This window comes from Lissotriton vulgaris, chromosome 6 (assembly GCF_964263255.1).
Source record: "Lissotriton vulgaris chromosome 6, aLisVul1.2, whole genome shotgun sequence".
NCBI lineage: Eukaryota > Metazoa > Chordata > Amphibia > Caudata > Salamandridae > Lissotriton > Lissotriton vulgaris.
The window spans coordinates 1,028,845,770-1,028,867,398 of NC_141694.1; the positions used below are offsets into that span (position 1 = coordinate 1,028,845,770).

At 48.0% G+C, this 21,629-nt stretch overlaps 1 protein-coding gene across 1 annotated transcript in view; it reads right to left on the minus strand.

The window, feature by feature from the left end:
• Positions 1 to 18,689, minus strand: part of LOC147708370 (uncharacterized) — a 727,732-nt gene extending 709,043 nt beyond the window's left edge. Inside the window, exon 1 of the mRNA XM_086927094.1 lies at positions 18,496 to 18,689. Within this exon, the coding sequence (XP_086783220.1) occupies positions 18,496 to 18,522 (27 nt within the window). The 5' untranslated portion in view covers positions 18,523 to 18,689. The remainder of the gene's footprint in view (positions 1 to 18,495) is intronic.
• Between the last annotated feature and the right edge of the window lie 2,940 nt (positions 18,690 to 21,629).

A 21,629-nucleotide genomic window follows, 5' to 3' on the forward strand; every position in this document is an offset into this window, starting at 1 on the left:
CCGCTCACATCTAAGACATATAGGGGAGGCCACCAGACCCGCCCTCCATAACTGGACCCGCGTGAAATAGACCCTATAAAGATATTTGAACTGGACAAGGTCACTATGGCCGCCCCACTTGGGGAGGCCAGGGCCTCCGTCCAGTCTTCCTCTTCCAATGAGCCAATATCACTCTCCCAGGCCCCTCTAAGTTTCTGCAGTGTAGGGGAGCTATGAGTTACTAGGGACTGGTAGATCTTAGAAATGTTATGATCCTGAAGGTCCCCCATAAATACCTTCGCTTTTATTGGGCTGAACTCCGCCAGGGACTCCAATCCCTCCAGACTTGGGGAGAGGGCGTGCCGAAACTGGAGATATTTGAAGAATTGTGTTCTCGGCATTTGAAAATTGTTCAGCAAATCATGAAAGGACTTCAGGATCGGCCCCATCATGACATCCCCCAGGGTAGAGATACCAATATTGTCCCAACCACGAAACCCTGCCAGAGTAGCTAATTGTGGGAGGTGGCCATTATTCCATAGGGGGGTTTCCCATATCAGCTTACTCCACCACCCCATTCTCCGCATAGCCTGTCGCCATATTTGGAAAACCACTTGAGTCGCGGATGGCAGGTATCTATGTACCAGTGCGTAGTACAGTATCACGTGTAAGGAGAGGTCGCCCATAAGACGCCGTTCCACAGCGTGTGGAGAGGGTCATCTCTGCCCCCATACCACCACTCATTCAAGACCAATAAATGTGAGGCCACGTAATATGACAGTATATCGGAGGTCGCCAGCCCTCCACAGTATGCAGAGAGAAAGCATGTCTGTAGGGCGACTCATCGCTCCCCCCGCCCATAGAAATTGACCCAACGCTGCATTGACCTGCCTAAACTATCTAGGGGGGGGGGGATCTGCTTTGGGCGATTCTGCAGTTGATACAACAAACGGGGAAGAGAGACCATCTTAAAAATGGCCGACAAACCATAGATAGACAGCGGCATATGGGACCATGTCTTAAGATCCTCCCGGACGCGTTCCCAGACCAGAACCAAATTCCTTTCCCACGCCACAGTGAGTGAGTCCGATAAAAACACCCCAAGATACTTCAACAAGCAGGTAACAACCCGAACCGATGAGGCCCAGGCGCCAAGACCCGATGCATCCCCAAGAGGCCACAAGGTAGGCTTACAGGGGTTCATGTAAAGACCCGAAGATTCCCCAAAGATCTGGATTATCCGAAGCAGCTGCGGCCCAGTCCAGTCAACGTCGGTGAGAAAGAATAAAACGTTGTCAGCGTATATCGCTTTACGGTCGGACAATCTGTGTGCCCATTCAAAGCCAGACACCTGCGCGTCCACGACTTCCATAAGTTTGACCGGTAGCTCATTGCAAGGCAAGCTGGCGAGTTCTCACCAATCAGGACTGGCTGAGAGCTTCGAGACCCCCCGGGACGAAAAGCTACCAAAAAGTTTCTAAGTCAGAAGGTAAAAACTTTTACCCAGACCCACCGCGAGGAGTAGTTGCCCAGGGCTCCATCGCGGTCTGTCTGAAACTTTGACTTTGATCAGGTCTATCACGACCAGATGTCCCAATAAGGCACTATAGGTTTCTATGTGCTAGAAAGTGCATAATCTTTGAAAATTCATATCTCCGGTTACCTACATTGGATGTTGTCGTCTTGGTGTCATTTTTTTTTTTCAAAACTGTTTTTATTAAGATCGCTGAGATAAACATACACAGTGCTCCGAACCCCGGAGGGGCTGTGACAACAATCAAGCTTCATATTGTGCGATGCATTTAATTGGCATACCCTCCACTCTCCGCCCCCCCCCCCCCCCCAACTACCCGACCCTCCCCCCCCCCCCCTCCTGCAACACTCCGTCTCTTCAACACTGTTTTAGGGTAAGCATACAATTGTCCGTATAAATAACCTCGTCTCAACATGCCCATTACAACTGCCCATCCTCGCCCCTCGGCGGTGGTGGAGGCTCCAGCCACAATCCCCTGTAGTCTGCCCATCTTTTCCATATTTTATAGTGTTTTGTGGGGCAGCCTCTGGCCTCAAACACCGGCCGCTCCAGTCCCATGCAAAAGTCCAGGCCTTTCTTCCACCCGACCACATTGGGAGCCCTGGGATCCTTCCAGGCCTGCGCTACATCACGTTTGGCCAGTGTTAGTCCTAGCAGCAGCAAGTGCCGCTTGTAGACGTTACCGCCCACCCCTTTCTAGCACATGGAGCAGGCCCAATTTCGCCGTACGGGGGAGCTCCCAACCCAGCACCTCCGACAGACAGTCCCACACACCCGTCCAAAATCTCATCAGGCCACTACATTCCCACACTGTATGTAAAAGGGTGCCCAATTCATGACCACATCGCAAACACACCGGGGACTCAATCAGACCAGCCCTCCACAATCTCTCTCTGGTATAATAAGCACGGTGCAGGTATTTGAATTGTATTAGGCGTAAGCGGGCAGCTATTGCTGCCCCCCTGGGGGACTCGAGAGCCTCCCGCCAGTCCTCCTCCTCCAACTCTCCCACATCCCGCACCCAGCGGTCTCTCAGGGGCTGTAGATCTGAGGAACAGTGTGTCACTAATGTTTGGTATATTTTGAATATCTTTTGGTCTTCTAGATCCCCCATAAATACCTTCGCCTCTATCGGGCTGAATTCAGGTAGCGTATCCAAGCCCACAAGCGCAGGTGCCAGAGCGTGCCTAAGTTGTAAGTATCGAAAGAACTGCGTGCGGGGCATGTCGAATTCTGCGCTAAGGTCTTGAAAGGATTTAAGTGTGGTACCCCTTAGGACCTGGCCCAATGTGGAGATCCCTATCAAATCCCAGCCCCTAAATCCCGAAAGGGACATCAGGGCCGGTAGTTGCCCGTTATGCCAGAGTGGGGTCTCCCCCGTCAGCTTTCCCCACCACCCCATACAACGCAATGATTGTCGCCATACCTGAAATACAACTTGCGTTGCCCTAGGCAATCTCTTTCGCAGCTGCGCCGAGTATAACACCGTGTGTAGGGAGTCTGGTTCCATTAGGTACCGTTCTAGGGCATATGCCGGGTCCTCTCTGCCACAGTACCACCCATCATTCAGGACTACCAGGTGTGATGCTTGGTAATATGACAGAAGATCCGAGGTCGCTAGTCCCCCACAGTACGTGGACAGAAAGCAGGTCCGCAGAGCTACCCGCGCAGCGCCACCGGCCCACAAAAATCGACCGAGTGCCGAGTTGACCAGTCGGAACCATTGCGGCGGAATTGGGTGGTTTTGTAGCTGGTACAGCAAACGGGGAAGGGCAACCATCTTAAAACTGGCGGATCTACCATATATATTGAGGGGCATGCAAGACCAGCACTTCATTTCCTGCTGCACTTTGTCCCATACGGGGACTACGTTGCGCTCCCAGGCGATCGTCGGTGTGGGGTCAGGAACACTCCCAGATATTTAAGACCCCCGACCGCTCTCTGTAGTGGCGAGGCCCACGGCCCGACCTCAAAGTGGTCTCCCAAAGTCCAGAGGGTGGATTTCTGCGGTTTCATGCAGAGTCCCGAGACCTCACCAAAGATTTTCATGATGTCTAGGACCCGCGGCCCGAACCGATTCACATCCATAAGGAACAATAGGACGTCATCCGCATATAGTGCGATTCTGTCTCAGTCCCGCCTGCCACTCAAAGCCCTTCAGCTGTGCATCTATCCGGACCCATGCAGCCAGCGGCTCCATGACTAGAGCGAATAGGTAAGACGAGAGGGGGCACCCCTGCTGAGTGCCTCGTCCTATCGGGAAGGCCACCGATACCTCCCCCGCCACCCTCACCGAGGCCGTCAGACCGGTATATAGAAGTCGGACATAGGACATAAAGTGGGGCCCTAGATTGAGGCGCGGAAGGAGGGCAAATAAATAAGTCCAACTCAAGGAATCAAAGACCCTGTCAATATCTGCTAGTAACCGTGCCGCTCGATCTCCGGTTTTACTCAACGCCTCTACCTCCACGTGGGCGCGACGAATATTATGCCGCGTCGCCCGGCGGGGCATGAATCCGGCTTGATCCGGGTGGACCAAATCTGATATGTATGGGAGAAGGCGATTCGCAAGAGCCTTAGCAAGTATTTTGGCCTCGGTGTTTAGAAGAGAGATTGGCCTATAGGACTCGTGGCGATCCGGTGGTCGACCGGGTTTACAAAACACTACTATTTCTGCATGTCTCCAGTCCGCCGGCAGAAGGCCCTCCTCCCTCGCTGCCTCCAGGGCGGCCTTATAATGCGGCCCAAATTGGAGGTGGTAGCGCTTGAAAAATTCACTAGGGAAACCGTTGGGCCCAGGGGCCTTACCAGTATTGAGCTCCCCCAGTGCTGTGCCCAGTTCCTCGGCCGATAGTGGGGCCTCAAGGCGCTCACGCACATCATCTGGAAGCGCGCGGGGCAGAAGATCAGTTATGAATTTGTCAATGTCAAGTGCCGAGAGGGAGTACCGCGGGGCGCACTGTACTGCAAAGTAGCCGGCGAAGCTGTTCGCCAGCTCCCTTGGAGCTGAAATGGAGGCCCCGGTATCATCTCTGAGGCCCGGCAGTTCCTGTGTCTGGAACACCTTTTGGCAGAGTCTATGGAGCATCGTTCTGGATTTGTCGCCCCATTGATAAATTCTACTTCTGGTCGCCAGCCAGATCTGCCGGGCCTCGTCCAACTGAAGGAAGGCGTACGTCTGCTGCGCCAGTAAAAGCTGCCCCACATCCTCCAGGCGACCCGCCACCCCACATTGAGTCTCCAGCTGTTCCACCTCCGCCGCGGCCCGCACCAGCTCTTCCAGTCGCCTGCGACGCGCTGCCGCGCACCACGCTATATCTACCCCGCGCAGCGTGGGTTTCAGAGCCTCCCAAGCTGTCCGTATGTCGGACACCGTGCCTAGATTTTCACCCCAGTAGTGGGCGATGGCCACCTCCATGTGTTGCTGATACGCTTCCTGCTGCAGGTGCCAAGTGGAGAGGCGCCACCTAAATGGCCGTCTCTCTCTATCTAGGGCAACCTCCACCACTACGGGGGAGTGGTCCGAAAGTCCTCGCGGCAGGATAGTCGCCGAGACTACTCTGGTAATGACTGCACTGGGAACAAAAATGTAGTCTAGTCTCGAGAACGATCAAGTGTCCACTCAATTCAGGCCACTCACCATACCATTCAATTTAGTGGGAGTATCTACAATGGGGTCACCCCTGAATCTGAGGCGGTCAATCCGACACTGCATGACGTCATTCCAGTCCCCCCCTATTACCGCTAGGCCCTCTGGGATCTCAGCCCACACCGTGAAGACTTTTTCAATCAGAGCCCATTGCAATGGGGGCGGAGCATACACGCTCCCAAGAATTACCGACTCTGAGCCCACCGTCCCTTGCACAAAGACATATCGGCCTTGGGGGTCTATCCAATGTTTAGTGTGTGTGTAAGCCAGTCTGCGGTGTAACAGTAGTGCCACCCCCCCGACATCCCCTCCCAAAGCCCTTGTGGTAGACCTGGTCGTAGCCATATCTCTGTAAGCTCAGGGCTTTGTTACCCATTAGGTGTGTTTCTTGTAGCATCAACACATCCACTTTCTCCCTCTTCCCCTGTCTCAGCACTGCACCTCTTTTGATCTTGTCGAGCATACCCCGCACATTCCAACTCATCACCTTCATTAGGGCGCCCACATGCGCCCGCCCAGGGTTTTCAGCCCCCATCTAAGCGTAGGTGGATTCGTACAGCAAGTAGCGGGCACAACAGGCGTGGAAGGCACAACAGGCGTGGAAAACACAACAGCATCTTTCGACACAATCGTGTGCAGGACAACCCCCCCCTCCCCCCCTCCCTCAGGCCCCAACCACCCCTCCTTGCAATCCCCCCTCAAACCAACAGCAACTTCCCAAAACTCCCCCGCCACCCCCACCCCATACCTCAATGAACAATGAAGTATCTGTCGCGGTGTAGCGTGACTTCTGCCCCCAACATGAGACAGACCGCCCACACCACCAATGGACCCCCATAGCTATCTTAAACCCACTAACAAACTAGACCTAACAGAGGGGTCGAGTCCGCCCTCCCTATGCCGTCCCCCCACCCGGATCCCAAAACCACAAAGTTACTTGTATAGATGAAGTCTTATGTTGCAGTCCGCCAAGGGTGTCCATATCTGGGAGGAGCGAATCATCCTCTCTTTATCCTGAGTGATCAATCATCTTTCGCTGCTATGCCTAAGACGCCGGATCTTGAGGATCTGGGGCCCCAGTAGCTCCCGCTGCCCCGTTCTCCGTGGAAGAGTTCTTCTTAGGACGGGACCTCCAGTTGCTTCTGCTGCGCGACCGCCGTGGGGTCCGAGGGGCCCCAGTAGTGGAGGAGTCCGAATCTCGACCCGGGGGAGTATGCACCCTAATACGGACCGTCTCGTCCATCCAGGCAAACACTTCCTCTGGGGTGTTAAAGAACAAGGTCTTGGACTGGAACACCACCCGGAGGCGGGCCGGGTAGAGCAGTGCATACTGAATTTTCAAGCCCCGCAATCTCGCCTTGGCCTCAGTGAAGGATTGGCGCTGCTTCTGCACCAACTTAGTGTAGTCTGGAAAAATCAGGATTTTATGATTGTCAAACAGCAGAGGTTCCTTCATACGGGCCTGCCGCAGGATCGTGTTGCGATCGTGATAGTTGAGCAGTTTGGCTATCACAGGTCTAGGGCGTTCCCCAACCGGTGGCTTCTGGGTCAGTGCTCGGTGCGCCCGTTCGATTATAAAGCATCGCAATAGGGACTCCGGAGGAATCCAACTTTCCAGCCAAGTGGTCAGGAAGGCCTCCATGTCACCCTTCTCACAATCCTCCGGATATCCCACAAATCGTAGATTTTTCCTCCGGGCTCGCCCTTCCGCATCTTCTGCCCTCAGGGCAAGGCCCCTCTGGATGCCCTCCATATTGGCCACCTTCTTCTTAAGAGTCGCGACGTCATCCTCCACTCCAGTAATCCTTGTTTCGGCTTCCGTTATGCGAGCCACAGCGTTGCGTAGGTCCTGGCGCAGTAATGTAACATCTGCTCCGACCGCCCCAATTTCTGCGTCCAACATGTCCCGGGACTGTGTTATTGCCGCAATGAGGGCGGCATTATCAGGGACGGATGCAGGTGGTCCCCCGGTCGCACCGGCATCCCCTGGCGGCCCCGTAAATTTATCAATTGTGCCCTGCTTTGAGGTGTGTCCGCTGTTGCCGCCCCTCGTCATAGCTGCCAGTATATATAGAAACCAGGTCCAGGGCGCCACCAGAACAACGATCGGGGTGTAGGTGACCTTCCCCCAGGTCAATACGCGCCTCCGCCTAAGGCGCCGCACCTCTGCGCTCCAGCTGTACCTCCACGGGGTCGCTCCTCACTCCGGAGACCAGTAGATGGGCCACTGCCAGAGCCAGGGCCATGTGAATCACTCCGCAGGGCGCACTCCAGGGGGCCCACCACCACGGACCCACGAGCCGTCACTGTCGGGCCAGGCCACAGGATACAGACCCCTACGGGATCGATTTGCGGCAATTGTTGTGTGTCCGGCCGCCGCTACCTGCGGCCACTTCTGCTCATGCGGGCCTGCCCTGTGGCTCACCAGTGTCCCCAAGCCAGACGAGGAGAAGTCCCAGCGCACAGTGGGAGAGGCGCCGGATGTATTGCCTCCAGTCCAAATAACTCTCCCCCCCTCAGGCAGCACTAGGAACCGCCGCCCGGGTGTAGCAGAAGGCGGGGGGGGGGGGGGGGGGAATAAAATCGCCAGGAGGGGGGGGGGGGGTCTCTGCACAGATCGGCCGCTGCCGCCAGTCCGCCGCGAACTCTTAGCGGCCCGCCCAGCTGCCGATCCAGCCCCTCACTCAGCCGGCGCTGCGGAGCGGGGTGCCCCGCAGCCGACCCGCCGGCCTCCTCACCAGTCTCCCTCAGGGCACCTCTGCTCCCACGGCCTCCGGAGTCCCGACAGTCAGGGACCAGCCACTGCTCCAGCGTCACGCCGGCTACGCCTCACTTCCGGTCCGCCACTGCAAACCGGGGGTCCCGGCTTCACTCGTGGCAGCAGGCCGCACAGCTCCGGGGCCCGAGTCGCCGCCCGGCAGTCCGCCACAACCCCCAGACGATCGCTGAGGCACCGCAGCGAGGTCCGACAGCCAGATTTGTCGGTTTTGGACTTCTCGGGGTGAAGGAGATGAGGGATAGATTCAGGATAATGGATCGGCGGGACGGAGCTCACCTAAGCTGCGTCCGCCATGATCGCCGCCTTGGCCACGCCCCCTTGGTGTCATTTTAAAAATACAAATATTTCCTATTTTTATCATTTGGAGTTGGATTTTTATTTTGTATTGTGTCTTAATTATTTACTGAAATTGTGTTTTTTTTTATGTTCAGAATGATTTTATTGAAACAAAATGCAAACAGAATAAATGAGACACATACAATACAAAAGAATAACTCTTATATGCGTAAATGATGAAATAGCGTACATAAAATGCAATAATCCAAGGAATAGAAAAAGGGGGAGAAAGGGGGTGGGAAGGGGCGGGGAAGGGGATATATCATGGAATCGAAGAATACAAGAAAATAGAGTCATAATTGAAATAAATCTTAAAGACCTGTAACCTAGGGGAGAGTAAGTAACAAAATACAGCATAGAACTAGAGGTCATCGCATTACATAACCCTTAAATCATTGCAAAACATACAAATCAATAGGTGACCAAATAGATTGAAATGACTGTGAATTATGAACAACGCCTTTAAGAGACAGCTGTGCTCCTTTTCTAGTAAAGATAATCCATGACCACCAGGCATGAACTGAAAGAGAAGCAGCATCTTTCCAACAAAAAGCAATAGATTTTAACGCAGCTGTGATTAAGAAATTAAATAACTTAGCTTCTGACTAACTAAGAGGATGGGAAAGGGCAACTGATTTACATATTAACATAGCATAAGAAATATCATCTTGTACAGGTAAAATTTTTGAAATTACAATCCAAATATCCGACCAAAATTTTAAAATAATTGGGCAATCAAATAACATATGACGAAGTGATCCAGAGCTAGAAGTGCAATGCCAACAAACATCAGATGCTAACAATTTTGCATGGTGTAAGCGAAATGGAGTCCATAGGGCATTAAATAAAATAAAAGCATTAGTTTGATACAAAGACACTGGAAGCCAACCAGAAATAATGTTAAGCCATATTGATGACCATATGTCATCGGAGAGGGAGATGGACAATTCAGTATTCCAAAAAGATGATATCGTACCAACATTGGAGCCCTGGAAAGAAGTACATTTTTTATAAAATACAAAGAGAGCTTTGGGGGATGACGTAACAGCTGCAAGGTAAGTCAATAGGTCGTTAGTGGTGGAAGAGGGAATACTATTGGGAAAAGAGTCCAAAATTGAATTACATAAAGCTTGGTATTTAAGAAAATCAGATGCTGGGATATCAAATTTTAACCGTAGTTGCTCAAAAGGAATAAAAGCAGTACCACAAAAGACATCTTTGAGATAAAAAATTCCTTTTGAAATCCATGAGGACCAAAAGTAATGGTTCTATTTAGTTTAAGTAAAGCACTGTGCCATAAAGACAAGTGGACTGTGGATAGTAAGGTCAATTCAAAATTAGAATCCAAATCATTAATTATTAATCTAGAGGATTTGATGATAGAGGACTTATGAACAACCTTGGATGTAGAAGACATTGACAGCACAGAGGGCAATGAAAAAGGACGAACAATTGAAGATTCAATATCAAGCCAAATTGGAGGTTTGGCCATAGGAGAGGCTGTAAACCATAAGGAGCTTTGCTTTAAAATAAAAGCTTTATGATAGAGGTAAAAGTCCGGAATAGCAAAGCCAGCCTGGGACTTAGGGAGTTTTAGTTTCTTATATGCAATACGAGGAACCTTATTAGACCAAAGGAATTTAGATAACAATCTGTCAATATCTTTATAAAATTTAAGAGGGAACTGAGTGGGAATCATGGCCAATGAGTAGAAAAGTTTTAGTGCAACATTCATTTTTATAGCTTCCATTCTACCCCACCAGGTAAGGAAAAGGGGAGACCATTTGGACGTTTTGTTCTTAATATATTCAAGTATAAAGTCACCATTAAGTTTCAAAGTAGCAGGTAACGAGGAGGCAAATAGAATACCTAAGTATTTCAGCTTACAGTTCTGCCAAATAATATCTGTGTTCGGTAGCATATCTGGGGTACAAAAAGCATTCAGGGGAAAAAAATTCAGTTTTACTTTCATTTAATTTATAACCAGAAACCACCGAATATTTTCTAATAATGTCTAATAGGGAAGGAACAGAAGAAAGTGGATTATTAATAAACAATAAAACATCATCAGCATAGGCCAAAGTTTTAATCATGACATCATTTATCGTAATCCCCTGAATATTGTCATTGCATCAGATATAATTAAGAAAAGGCTCAATTCCTATTAAAAACAATAGTGGAGAAAGGGGACAACCCTGCCTAGTACCTCTAAAGAGGGAAAATTGAGTGGAAATTTGGCCATTAATAAACAAACGAGCAGTAGGGGCAAAATATATGGCAGAGATCATACGAATAAAATGGGTACCAAAATTAAAGGACAATAAAGTTTTAAATAAAAACTGCCAATGAATTTTATCAAAAGCTTTTTCTGCGTCCAAAGCCATCACTCCCGCAGGGGAAGCAAGACAAGGACTCTGCTCAATAACGTGTAAAGGGATCTAGTATTGTTAGCCGAATACCTATTTTTCATAAAACCAGATTGATCTGGATGAATGATGGAGTGAAGGATGGGAGCTAATCTAGTGGCAAGAATTTTGGCATAAAGTTTACAATCCTGGTTTATTAAAGAAATAGGACGATAATTAGCAACCAGGGCAGGGTCCTTATCAGGCTTGGGCAAAACAATGATTAAAGCGTCCGTAAAGGAGCCTGAAATAGTGCCAGAGGAACCAAAATGGGAAAAAAGTGAACTTAAATAAGGTAAAAGGCAGGATTGAAATTCTTTATAAAATTCAGCAGGGATACCATCTGGGCCTGGGGATTTGTTCTTGGGAAGTGATTTGATAGCAAGTAGAATTTCATCAGAGGTAATCGGAGAATCTAAACGTAATCTATCTGAAGGGGAGACTTGAGGTAATTTGTACTGATTTAAAAAGGAATCAATTAAAGAGTCATCACAAGGCACTGGTTTACTATATAAATGAGAATAAAAATTTAGAAATTCTTGTACAATATCATTATGGGAAATAGCAACTCGACCATTAGGATTACGAATCGATGTTATTTGAGTTATGTCCCTCTTAATACGTAAATAGTTTGCAAGAAGCTTCCCAGATCTATTGGTGTTAAAGCGAAATTTAGCATTAGATTTCGTAAGTTGGATTCCAGCTCTAGTACTAAGTATAGCATTAAATTCATAACGAAGCTTCTGCAGTTTAGATTTGTACTGAAGGTCATTAGAGGAAATAAATAAACGTTCATATTTAGCAATTTGCGTTTCCAACTGTTTAATATTAGAGTTAAATTGTTTATTTTCATGTGCCATAATAGAAATAGTAAACAAAACAGGTGATGGACAGAATGTGGATCAATGTCACACATTCACCCCAGTCCAAAGATCTGGGCCCAAATCCATCGTTTTTTTGCACTCCACACCACCCTGGGTTAGACAATGGCGATATGCAAATCAGCTCTGACCCTGTGCCCCATGGGAACAGTCCAGTCCGAACTACAAAAGCCATGTCCTTCCCAGAACGGAATCAAGCATCCGAGGACCGGACCGGTTTCGAGGTAACACCTCTCATCAGCCCGGCTACCTTGACTCCAGTGGTGTGGAGTGCCTGGGACCCACGTCTGAGCATCCCCAGCGCACTTATGGCGGCAATTGCAAACAAAACAGGTGATGGACAGAATGTGGATCAATGTCACACATTCACCCCAGTCCAAAGATCTGGGCCCAAATCCATTGTTTTTTTGCACTCCACACCACCCTGGGTTAGACAATGGCGATATGCAAATCAGCTCTGACCCTGTGCCCCATGGGAACAGTCCAGTCCGAACTACAAAAGCCATGTCCTTCCCAGAACGGAATCAAGCATCCGAGGACCGGACCGGTTTCGAGGTAACACCTCTCATCAGCCCGGCTAGCTTGACTCCAGTGGTGTGGAGTGCCTGGGACCCACGTCTGAGCATCCCCAGCGCACTTATGGCGGCAATTGCAAACAAAACAGGTGATGGACAGAATGTGGATCAATGTCACACATTCACCCCAGTCCAAAGATCTGGGCCCAAATCCATCGTTTTTTTGCACTCCACACCACCCTGGGTTAGACAATGGCGATATGCAAATCAGCTCTGACCATGTGCCCCATGGGAACAGTCCAGTCCGAACTACAAAAGCCATGTCCTTCCCAGAACGGAATCAAGCATCCGAGGGACAGGGTCAGAGCTGAGGGTCAGAGCTGATTTGCATATAGCCAGTGTCTAACCCAGGGTGGTGTGGAGTGCAAAAAACGATGGATTTAGGCCCAGATCCTTGTACTGGGGTGAATGTATGACATTGTTCTACATTCTGTCCATCAACTGTGTTTTTTGCAACGTTCACCCAGAGTGTGCTGGGTATACTCAGACGTGAGTCCCAGGCTCTCCACACCACTGGAGTCAAGCTATCCAGGCTGAAGAAGGCTGATAGCCAGAAACCGGTCCTTGGATGCTTGATTCCGGTCTGGGAAAGACATTGCTTGGTAGTTCGGACTGGACTGTTCCCATGAGGCACAGGGTCAGAGCTGATTTGCATATAGCCAGTGTCTAACCCAGGGTGGTGTGGAGTGCAAAAAACGATGGATTTAGGCCCAGATCCTTGTACTGGGGTGAATGTATGACATTGTTCTACATTCTGTCCATCAACTGTGTTTTTTGCAACGTTCACCCCGAGTGTGCTGGGTATACTCAGACGTGAGTCCCAGGCTCTCCACACCACTGGAGTCCAGCTATCCAGGCTGAAGAAGGCTGATAGCCAGAAACCGGTCCTTGGATGCTTGATTCCGGTCTGGGAAAGACATGGCTTGGTAGTTCGGACTGGACTGTTCCCATGAGGCACAGGGTCAGAGCTGATTTGCATATAGCCAGTGTCTAACCCAGGGTGGTGTGGAGTGCAGAAAAACGATGGATTTAGGCCCAGATTCTTGTACTGGGGTGAATGTATGACATTGTTTTACATTCTGTCCATCAACTGTGTTTTTTGCAACGTTCACCCCGAGTGTGCTGGGTATACTCAGACGTGAGTCCCAGGCTCTCCACACCACTGGAGTCAAGCTATCCAGGCTGAAGAAGGCTGATAGCCAGAAACCGGTCCTTGGATGCTTGATTCCGGTCTGGGAAAGACATGGCTTGGTAGTTCGGACTGGACTGTTCCCATGAGGCACAGGGTCAGAGCTGATTTGCATATAGCCAGTGTCTAACCCAGGGTGGTGTGGAGTGCAAAAAAACGATGGATTTAGGCCCAGATCCTTGTACTGGGGTGAATGTATGACATTGTTCTACATTCTGTCCATCAAATTGTTTTTTGCATAATAGAAATAGTGGCACCTCTAATGTAGGCCCTAAAAGCATCCCACCTATTCACAACAGAAGTTGAACCTTCTGGGTTGAATACAAAATAGTCTTGAATAGTTTGTAAAAGTTTGGGCTTATGTTTATCATTTAGAACTATACTTGTGTTCATACACCAACGATTTTGTTTAGTAAAAGTAGAGGAAATATTTAACACAAAAGAAATCAATGCATGGTCCGAAACATCAATATTACCTATAACAGGGTTGGTGGCTGACTGAATTAACGAAGGTGAAAGCAAAAAATAATCAATTCTGGAATGAGAATTATGGGGATTAGAGAAAAAGGAAAACCATTTCTCCGTAGGAAAGTGTAACCTCCATATATCAGCTAATTTGGTTGTGTGAAGAAAAGATTTAAAGGCATGAAACACTTTAGGAGGACGGAATTTTGTAGTGGAAAGCCTATCTAGTAATGGATCAATAATTACGTTAAAATCCCCCCCCAACAATCAAAGGGACCTGCCCCAACTTCAGTACCTCAGAAGTTAATGCAGACCAGAAAGAAGGGTCGTCAGCTGTAGGACCATAAACATTATGCAAAAAATAAATTGAGTCGTGAATTTTAACCTTAACCACTATAAATCTACCTTCCAAGTCAGTAAACTTACTAAGAATCTGACAATGCAACCGTTTTGCAAAAAGAATTGCAACCCCATTTTTCCTTCCCTGTGCATATAATGGAGAATTTTATCATCAACATGCGTTTCTTGAATAAAGCAAATGTCAGCTTTACATGCACCCAGGTAATCTAAGATCTTAGTGCGTTTTACCGGATGCCTCAAACCCTTAACATTAAGAGAAACAATTTTAACATTATGAATATTAGCCATTGTGCATTAAGAGAAAAGGATAAAAGAATGACACAGAAAAAGAAGAATGGAGAAATAGCCATGGAAAAGGAGCGACTCTATGCAGAGAGTAAGTTAAGGAAAGACACAATAGGAAGAAAGCAAAAAAGGAAAGGAGACAAACAAGGAACATAAATAAGGACAAAGAAACGCACACCCGTTCCACAAGAATGGCCAGAAACCGTTGGAGCCCATAAGCATAAGAATATGCAAAGATGTGACAAGAAAAGTCAGGCTATTGGAAATCAAGAATTAGGATCCTGAGTATCCATAGATGGAGGAGCTTGCTGCTCAAGAAACAAACGAAGATCTTCAGGACGTTGGAAAGATTTGGAGACATTGTCTTTCCAGACACACATCGTTGAAGGATCAAAAAGACCATATTTAAATCCCAGGTGTCGCAGCTGTGGACGATAGGCAGAAAACTCTTTGCGAATAGCAACAGTTTCTTTGGCAAAGTCCTGGTGAATAAAAATTTTGGTCCCATTCACTAATAAGGAAGGAATTTCTCTTGCAGCCTTGCGAATGAGGACCAAAATGATGATGACGCAGAACCTTGAAAATCATTTGCCTGGGTATGTCTAGGATTTCGATGGGAAGGGACTCTGTGGGCCTTGTCAATCTCAAATTTTTCAGCAAATTTTATATTCAAAAGGCCTGGCAGAAGAGATTCAAGATATAGACGACAGCTTGTCCCCTCAACTGCTTCAGGCAAATTAAAAATACGCAAATTGTATTGCCTATTACGATTTTCCATGTCCAACAGTTGATTATGCATTGGAACAATTTTGGCCATCAACGGAGTAAAAGTGTCAATTTTGTTTTTATTATCCTGAATTTTAATGGCATTGTCAGAAATTTTCATTGACATAGAGGCCATATCTTTGCGGATATTTTTGACGTCTGAAGCAATTGTATCTGTATTCAAGCGTAGTGCTTTAATTTCCTCCAAAATTAGAGCAAAAGCAGGGTCTGAAGACTCTACCATCTTAGACTTTGCTGGAGGAGGAGAAACCTGCTGCTTGCGTTTATTAGCATTGGAATTCTTAGAATCCATTTTGAGGTGATGTAAAGGCTCCACAATACGTGTAAATTGGCAAAAAGATGAAAAACAACCTCAAAATGCAAGAGAAATGAGGTATTTGCCACAAAAAAGACCAACAAAGTCTTAAATGCAGCAGGTGCAGCAGCTAAAGTAGACAGGAGGCGTTGCTAGGCCCAAGCCAGGCTCTGTCACAGACGTTGCTCCGCCCCCAAGCACTCAAACTCGGCAGTACCTGAAGGAGAGACCGGGGTCCAGAACCATGGAACCAGAAATCGACGTTCCGCCACAGGAAATTGCCCCAAAATCACTCCACAAGTCAGCAAGCACTTAAGAAGTTAAGTGCCATCAAATCCGCCGACTTTCTGACACAAAAATCGGCGTTTGCAGAGAGGTCGGGCTGAGGAAGTTACGGAGCTCCGGTAATGGCGGCCATCTAGTTTGACGCGCTCGCGCGTCTCCGCTTAAATTGTGTTTTTAAATGCTTTACATACCTGTCTTTAAAGTTAAGCCTGCCTGCTCGCGGACAAGCTACCAAGGGTTGAGCATAGGAATAATTGACCCATTCTGAGCCCTATACAGTGTTTGTGGCCTTATTGCCAGTGGCAGAAATATATTTGCCCCTACTAATCATCCACTTTCCAACACTATGCCAATACTTGTTTTGTCAGGGTCGACGCAGACTCCCAGCCTAGCCCAGACTGTTGGCCGACCAGTGTCAGGCACAGTATGTGGTACGCCTCATCCCATGCCATCTTTAGGGAACAACAGTGACTCCTCTGCCACAAGGAAATACTTCTTCTGGCCACCCCCACATTCAAGGTGGTGAGGAGAGGCATCCTTTCTATGCAACCGACTCAAATACAGAAATAAAGGGGACATAAAAGCTATGCCTTACCTGTTAATTGCAGACTTGACACCTAATGGAGGTGCATTGCCAGCAGGTGCCCTGGGCAACGTGTTTGCTGTGCCTTAAGGATACAGCAGTCTAGCCTTTTAATTACTTCAGTCTAACAAGTAATCCACATAAAGAGTTTAGGATTTATCAAACAGATCAAATATTTGATAATGCACTCCTTTTTGGAAAAAAAAAGCCATTTCAAACACAACAAATGAAACAGATAGTGTTTATGGCCTGAAGTTTAATAGATAAGAAAGCACCACGATTTAAGTGCTCTCTGCTGTGTTGTGTTGGCAGAGTAGGACTGGCCTATAGGGGATTCTGGTAGCACAACAAGTACTGGCAATACAGGTCCGTTTATTGGCTGTTTGTGGAATGTTTTATGGTGTGGTGGGCTGGTGTTTAATGTTTATATCCCTGAAATTACCATTAACAGTGCCTGCAGCAAGGACAAATGCATACAGCCTCCCAACTTTCCAAACCACCTATGCAGCTTGTCTTAACAAGTTCAGTCTCGATTTGCAAATATGGCCGACTTTTATTTAGCTATCTAATTCTCTAATGGGGAAAAATGTTATGTTGGTGCCCATGCCTATATTCTGTTCAAGTAAGACGCAGACAAGAGTACTTATGACCACCTTGAGTGTCACGCAAGAGGCGGCTGTCACAAAACCCCACAGGGACAGCCATACGCTTTTGGGCATACAAACACTTTGGGAACTGTGATCCGGAGTAGAATTGAGGCAGGGGTCAGAGATTTAACTACAAAAGGCTCCCCCTCCCCTACTATTTTTGCAGCACCAGAGAAAGCCAGACACTTTCTACCTTACACCTTCCCTGTGTATGCCATTGCACTTAGAAGCCCCATAAAGACAACGGCATTTTCTACCGACAAAACCCCTAGCCTGGTTGCTCTTCAGCGCCTTTAAAAGGAACAAGCAGATGGACCCAAACTACCTCATTCTTTCCCAACACAAACTAACGTGACATGAAACGCTGCCCCCTCTTTTCCTGACTGTTCCACTTCATGGTTCGCAGACCTGACTGCCCACTACATTTGTAGCAGACTTTTGAGCGCCATGAGGCGCTGCCTTCCCCCACTGTCACGAGGTGTGAGAGAAAAGACCATAGAAATGAGAAGATATATCGGTTTTAAGGCTCCCACCCCAGCTCTAGCAGATATATGGAGAGTGCCCATTAAAAATGTGTCAGGACACATTTTTAAAGGGCACTCTCCCTATATGGGCCGGCTGCTGCTCTGCTTTCAGATGTATGTAGTACATGTTTTGTTTAGGATCCAACAAGTATTTTTAACAAAGTCAGAGGACTTTGACACAATACATGTGGATTATCAGCATACACTCAGGCGAGTAAATGTATTCTTCAGACCATAAAAACAGTTAGGAGAGCCACCTGCCTCCCGGAATACATTTCTTTGGTCGCTGCTTACCTTCGTAAACAAAACGCTTCACGGACTCATAGAACAGAACATTACAGGGGTTAATATTATAGAAACTCAGTAGCACTCGTAATGAACCTTCAAAGGATGTAAATTCAAACCTGTGACCTCTATGTTGCGTTTAGCCTTAGACGGCAGATGCCTTGACATCCAGAGCTATGGTACATTGTGTTTAACCGTATCGGAACTTTGAGGAAACAAATCGTATTTTAACATCACTATTTCACTTCATAACTCGGAGAGTGCATATTTATTTAAGAGCCTGTGCTCGAAGATCACTCGCAATTTGTATTGAGTCAATGAAAAATTCCTGGGGCTGACCCTATCCCCTCAAAAATGTTTTGTATCCTACAACCCTGCGGGAGAAACCTAATAAAAAGGGCATTTTTAGCCGACAAAAAGTTGGCACGTTGACACAAAAGGGCGACATAGATATTTTTTAAACCAGAGAAGGACGAACGTTACCATTTTTTTATAGGAGGCATCAGATCAGGCTAGCTGTGAACCAATGATCGTAGAGCAGTAGAAAGATCAACGAGGCAAACCAAGATATAATCGCCCATCTTCTCGATTGTGGTGAGCTACCTAGAAGCTGCATGAAACGGACGCAATACTTTGCAATAATCATGCCTTACCTCTTCTGAACCCTGCCGGCGGGGCATTGCTCTGGAACGACTTTGAATGGATTGCCTCTTGATCTACGCTGCAATAACGACGATAGGTCCTGGCTTAAACTAACGGGAGGGGGGTGATGGTAACATTAAACACCAGAAACACCTTTCTTTCAATTAAAGAAGACTGTGTAATATTGTTTATTATGCACATGCTCAAAGCCAAAACACCGTCTCTCGCGCATGCGCGCTGACAAGAGAGTGCGCACTAGGGAGACACTAATAACAAGTCAGCTCACAGCAGAACTGCACGTTCTCCTTTTTAGGTCGAGAATAGCGACAGCGCGCATGCGCTACTCGTTCTGCGAGATTGCTTGTTGTAAATAGAGGTGCAACTAGAGCTAATTTTCGGGGAGACCAAGAAACAATTCGGGAGGGTGGCTAATTCTTCCAGCAATGGTAGAGTGGAGATGCAGGGGCTCTAAGAAGGGATGAAAAAAAACAAAGCCTCATTAACGAGCAAATGGTCTTTTAAAGACTTGTGAAGTACTCGGCTGTGGCTGTGTGTGCGCCCAGGAAGCTGTCTCAGCCGGGCTGCCACACACAACGGGCGTTGAGCGCCTGGTTGTACATGTATAGTGTTACATTTTCTATGCTTGTTTTCTGTCACGCTTCATTTATGCTCCGTTTTCCATATGCTCTACTTTATTGGTTGTACCTTCTATTATGATGTAATAGTTGGAATGTTGTACTACTATTTAAATGACATGTTGGAATGTTAGTGGCATTTTGACGATCCTCTTCATGCTTGTTACGGCGTGTCCTGCAACCACCTGCGTGTGGGCCTTAAGATGTTATCTTGAAAATGAACATCATCTTCTCACCTCGTGACTCCTGTCATAACAATTTGGCGACAATCTATCTAAGGGAAGGAGTCTTGGCCCACCGCAGAGAGTGTATTTACTTCAAAGAACGCTGCTGAAAGCTATATAAGAAGACTGGTAACACAACTGCTGAACAATCAAAAAAAAAATAAAACGGTACTGTCAATAAGTGTATTACTTTTGTTGAAAATGGAAACAAAGAAGCTTCATTAACGGTTACCTCAAATTTATGACCACTGCTGTCACACGAGGGCAGTTTGAAGGAGTTCGTACGGCAAGACAGTTGCTGTATAAACCATGCGTTTCTCGCGCTTTTAAATTGCACCTCTAAGGAGACCGTTGGAACCTAGCACGTTCGTGACGTAACAACGTGGCACCATTTTTTATGTAAAAAGAAAGCTGAGGCAGTAATTGTGACGTGCGTTATGAGAACTGTATATTTTATCCGTTTAACCCCTTCACTGCGGCGGCTATTCCGCCGCAGTGCTAAGGGGGCGGGCGGGGTGGCCGCGCGGCGGCCGCATGCTGGTGACGGAACCGCTCCGTCATCAGCCGCGGTTGGGCTGTGCTCATGACGGAGCGGTTTGTCATGGCCCCGCCCGCTCAATAGAACGCCCAGCGCAGGCGCAGAATCCGCGCAGGCGCGGTGGCAGGGCCATGACGGAACCGCTCTGTCATCAGCACAGCGCCACCCCAGCTGATGACGGAGCGGTTCCGTCATCAGCATACAAAGGGTTAAAGCTCAACTATTTATTTATTTATTTATTTAAGTAGCTTATACAGCGCGCAGCTACCACCGGAGGGGTGTCCCGGCGCTAAAACAGAAACTCAGGGAAGGAGGAATGGGACAAGCTTATTACAAGACAGGAGTCATAATCTGGAGAACAGCCAGGTTTTTAATTTAGCACGGAAGATGGATTCAGACGGGCAGAACCTGAGGTCGAGTGGGAGGCAGTTCCATAGTTTAGCAGTGATTACGCTGAACCCTCTGCCGCCCATTCTGGAACGTCGAAAGCGAGGTGCAATCAGGAGGCGTAAGTTGTTAGATCTCAGTGCTCTGACAGATTGAGATATTGACACTCGCTTTTTCAGGTATCTAGGTCCGAGGCCGTTGATAGCTCGAAAGGCGAGGGTGAGGATCTTAAATTGAATGCGGCTTGCCAGTGAAGCTCTTTGCGATAGGCGGCAACCGACTGACGGTAGGAGATATTTCCGATCAGTCTGGCTGCCGCATTCTGAACGATCTGAAGACGATCGATCAGATATTGGGGAGCGCCGGCATATAAGCTGTTGGCGTAGTCTAGGTGAGATGTGATGAGGGCCTGAGTGATTGTTCGGCGGGCGTCCAAGGGAAGGTAAGGAAAGATCTTCTTAATCATGCGTAGCTTCACGAAGCAGGCAGAGGTGACCTTGTTGACTTGCGCTTTGCAAGAGAGTGAGTCATCGAACTGATAGCCCAGGTTACGTGCTGATTGGACAGGGGTGGGCGCAGGGTTAAGTGCTGTGGGCCACCACAGGCTGGGGGAAATAGGAGTTTTCTGGTTAAAAAACAGGACTTCTGTCTTGTCAGCATTAAGTCTTAGGTGATTGTTGGTCATCCAGTCACAGATGTTGTCCAAACATTGGCGGAAGTTGGCAAAGGTGGAGTCTGAGTGGTCTCTAAAGGAAAATATCAGCTGAGTATCATCAGCGTAAGAGACCACTCTGACTCCACAAGACTCCAACACTGCGGCCAAGGGTGCGAGATAAACGTTAAAAAACAGGGGGCTCAGGGCAGTGCCCTGCGGAACACCACACAGCAGGGGTTTACCCTCTGATTTGAAAGGCTTGAGCACCACCTTCTGAGTTCTGCCAGTGAGGAAGGATTAAATCCAGGCGAGAGCAGGGCCACCGATTCCGACCTGCTTTAGACGGTTTAGTAGGATTTTGTGTGAGACCGTATCAAAAGCGGCGGATAGGTCGAGGAGGACCAGCATGGCCTCCTCGCCCCTATCCACACACTCACGGATAGTCTCAGCCACTTCCAGAAGAGCAGTCTCAGTGCTGAAACCTGCTCTGAATCCGGATTGGGAGTCGTGTAGTAGGGAGTTATTTTCTAGATATTCTGTTAGTTGCAGCTGCACGGCCTTTTCCTAAATTTTTGCGGGTTTGGGGAGGAGGGAGATGGGGCGATAATTGGAAAATTTAGTAGGATCGGCATCGGGCTTTTTCAGAATGGGGACCAGCAGCGCTTCCTTCCACGTAGTTGGAAAGATGCCATGACGGAGGGAGGCA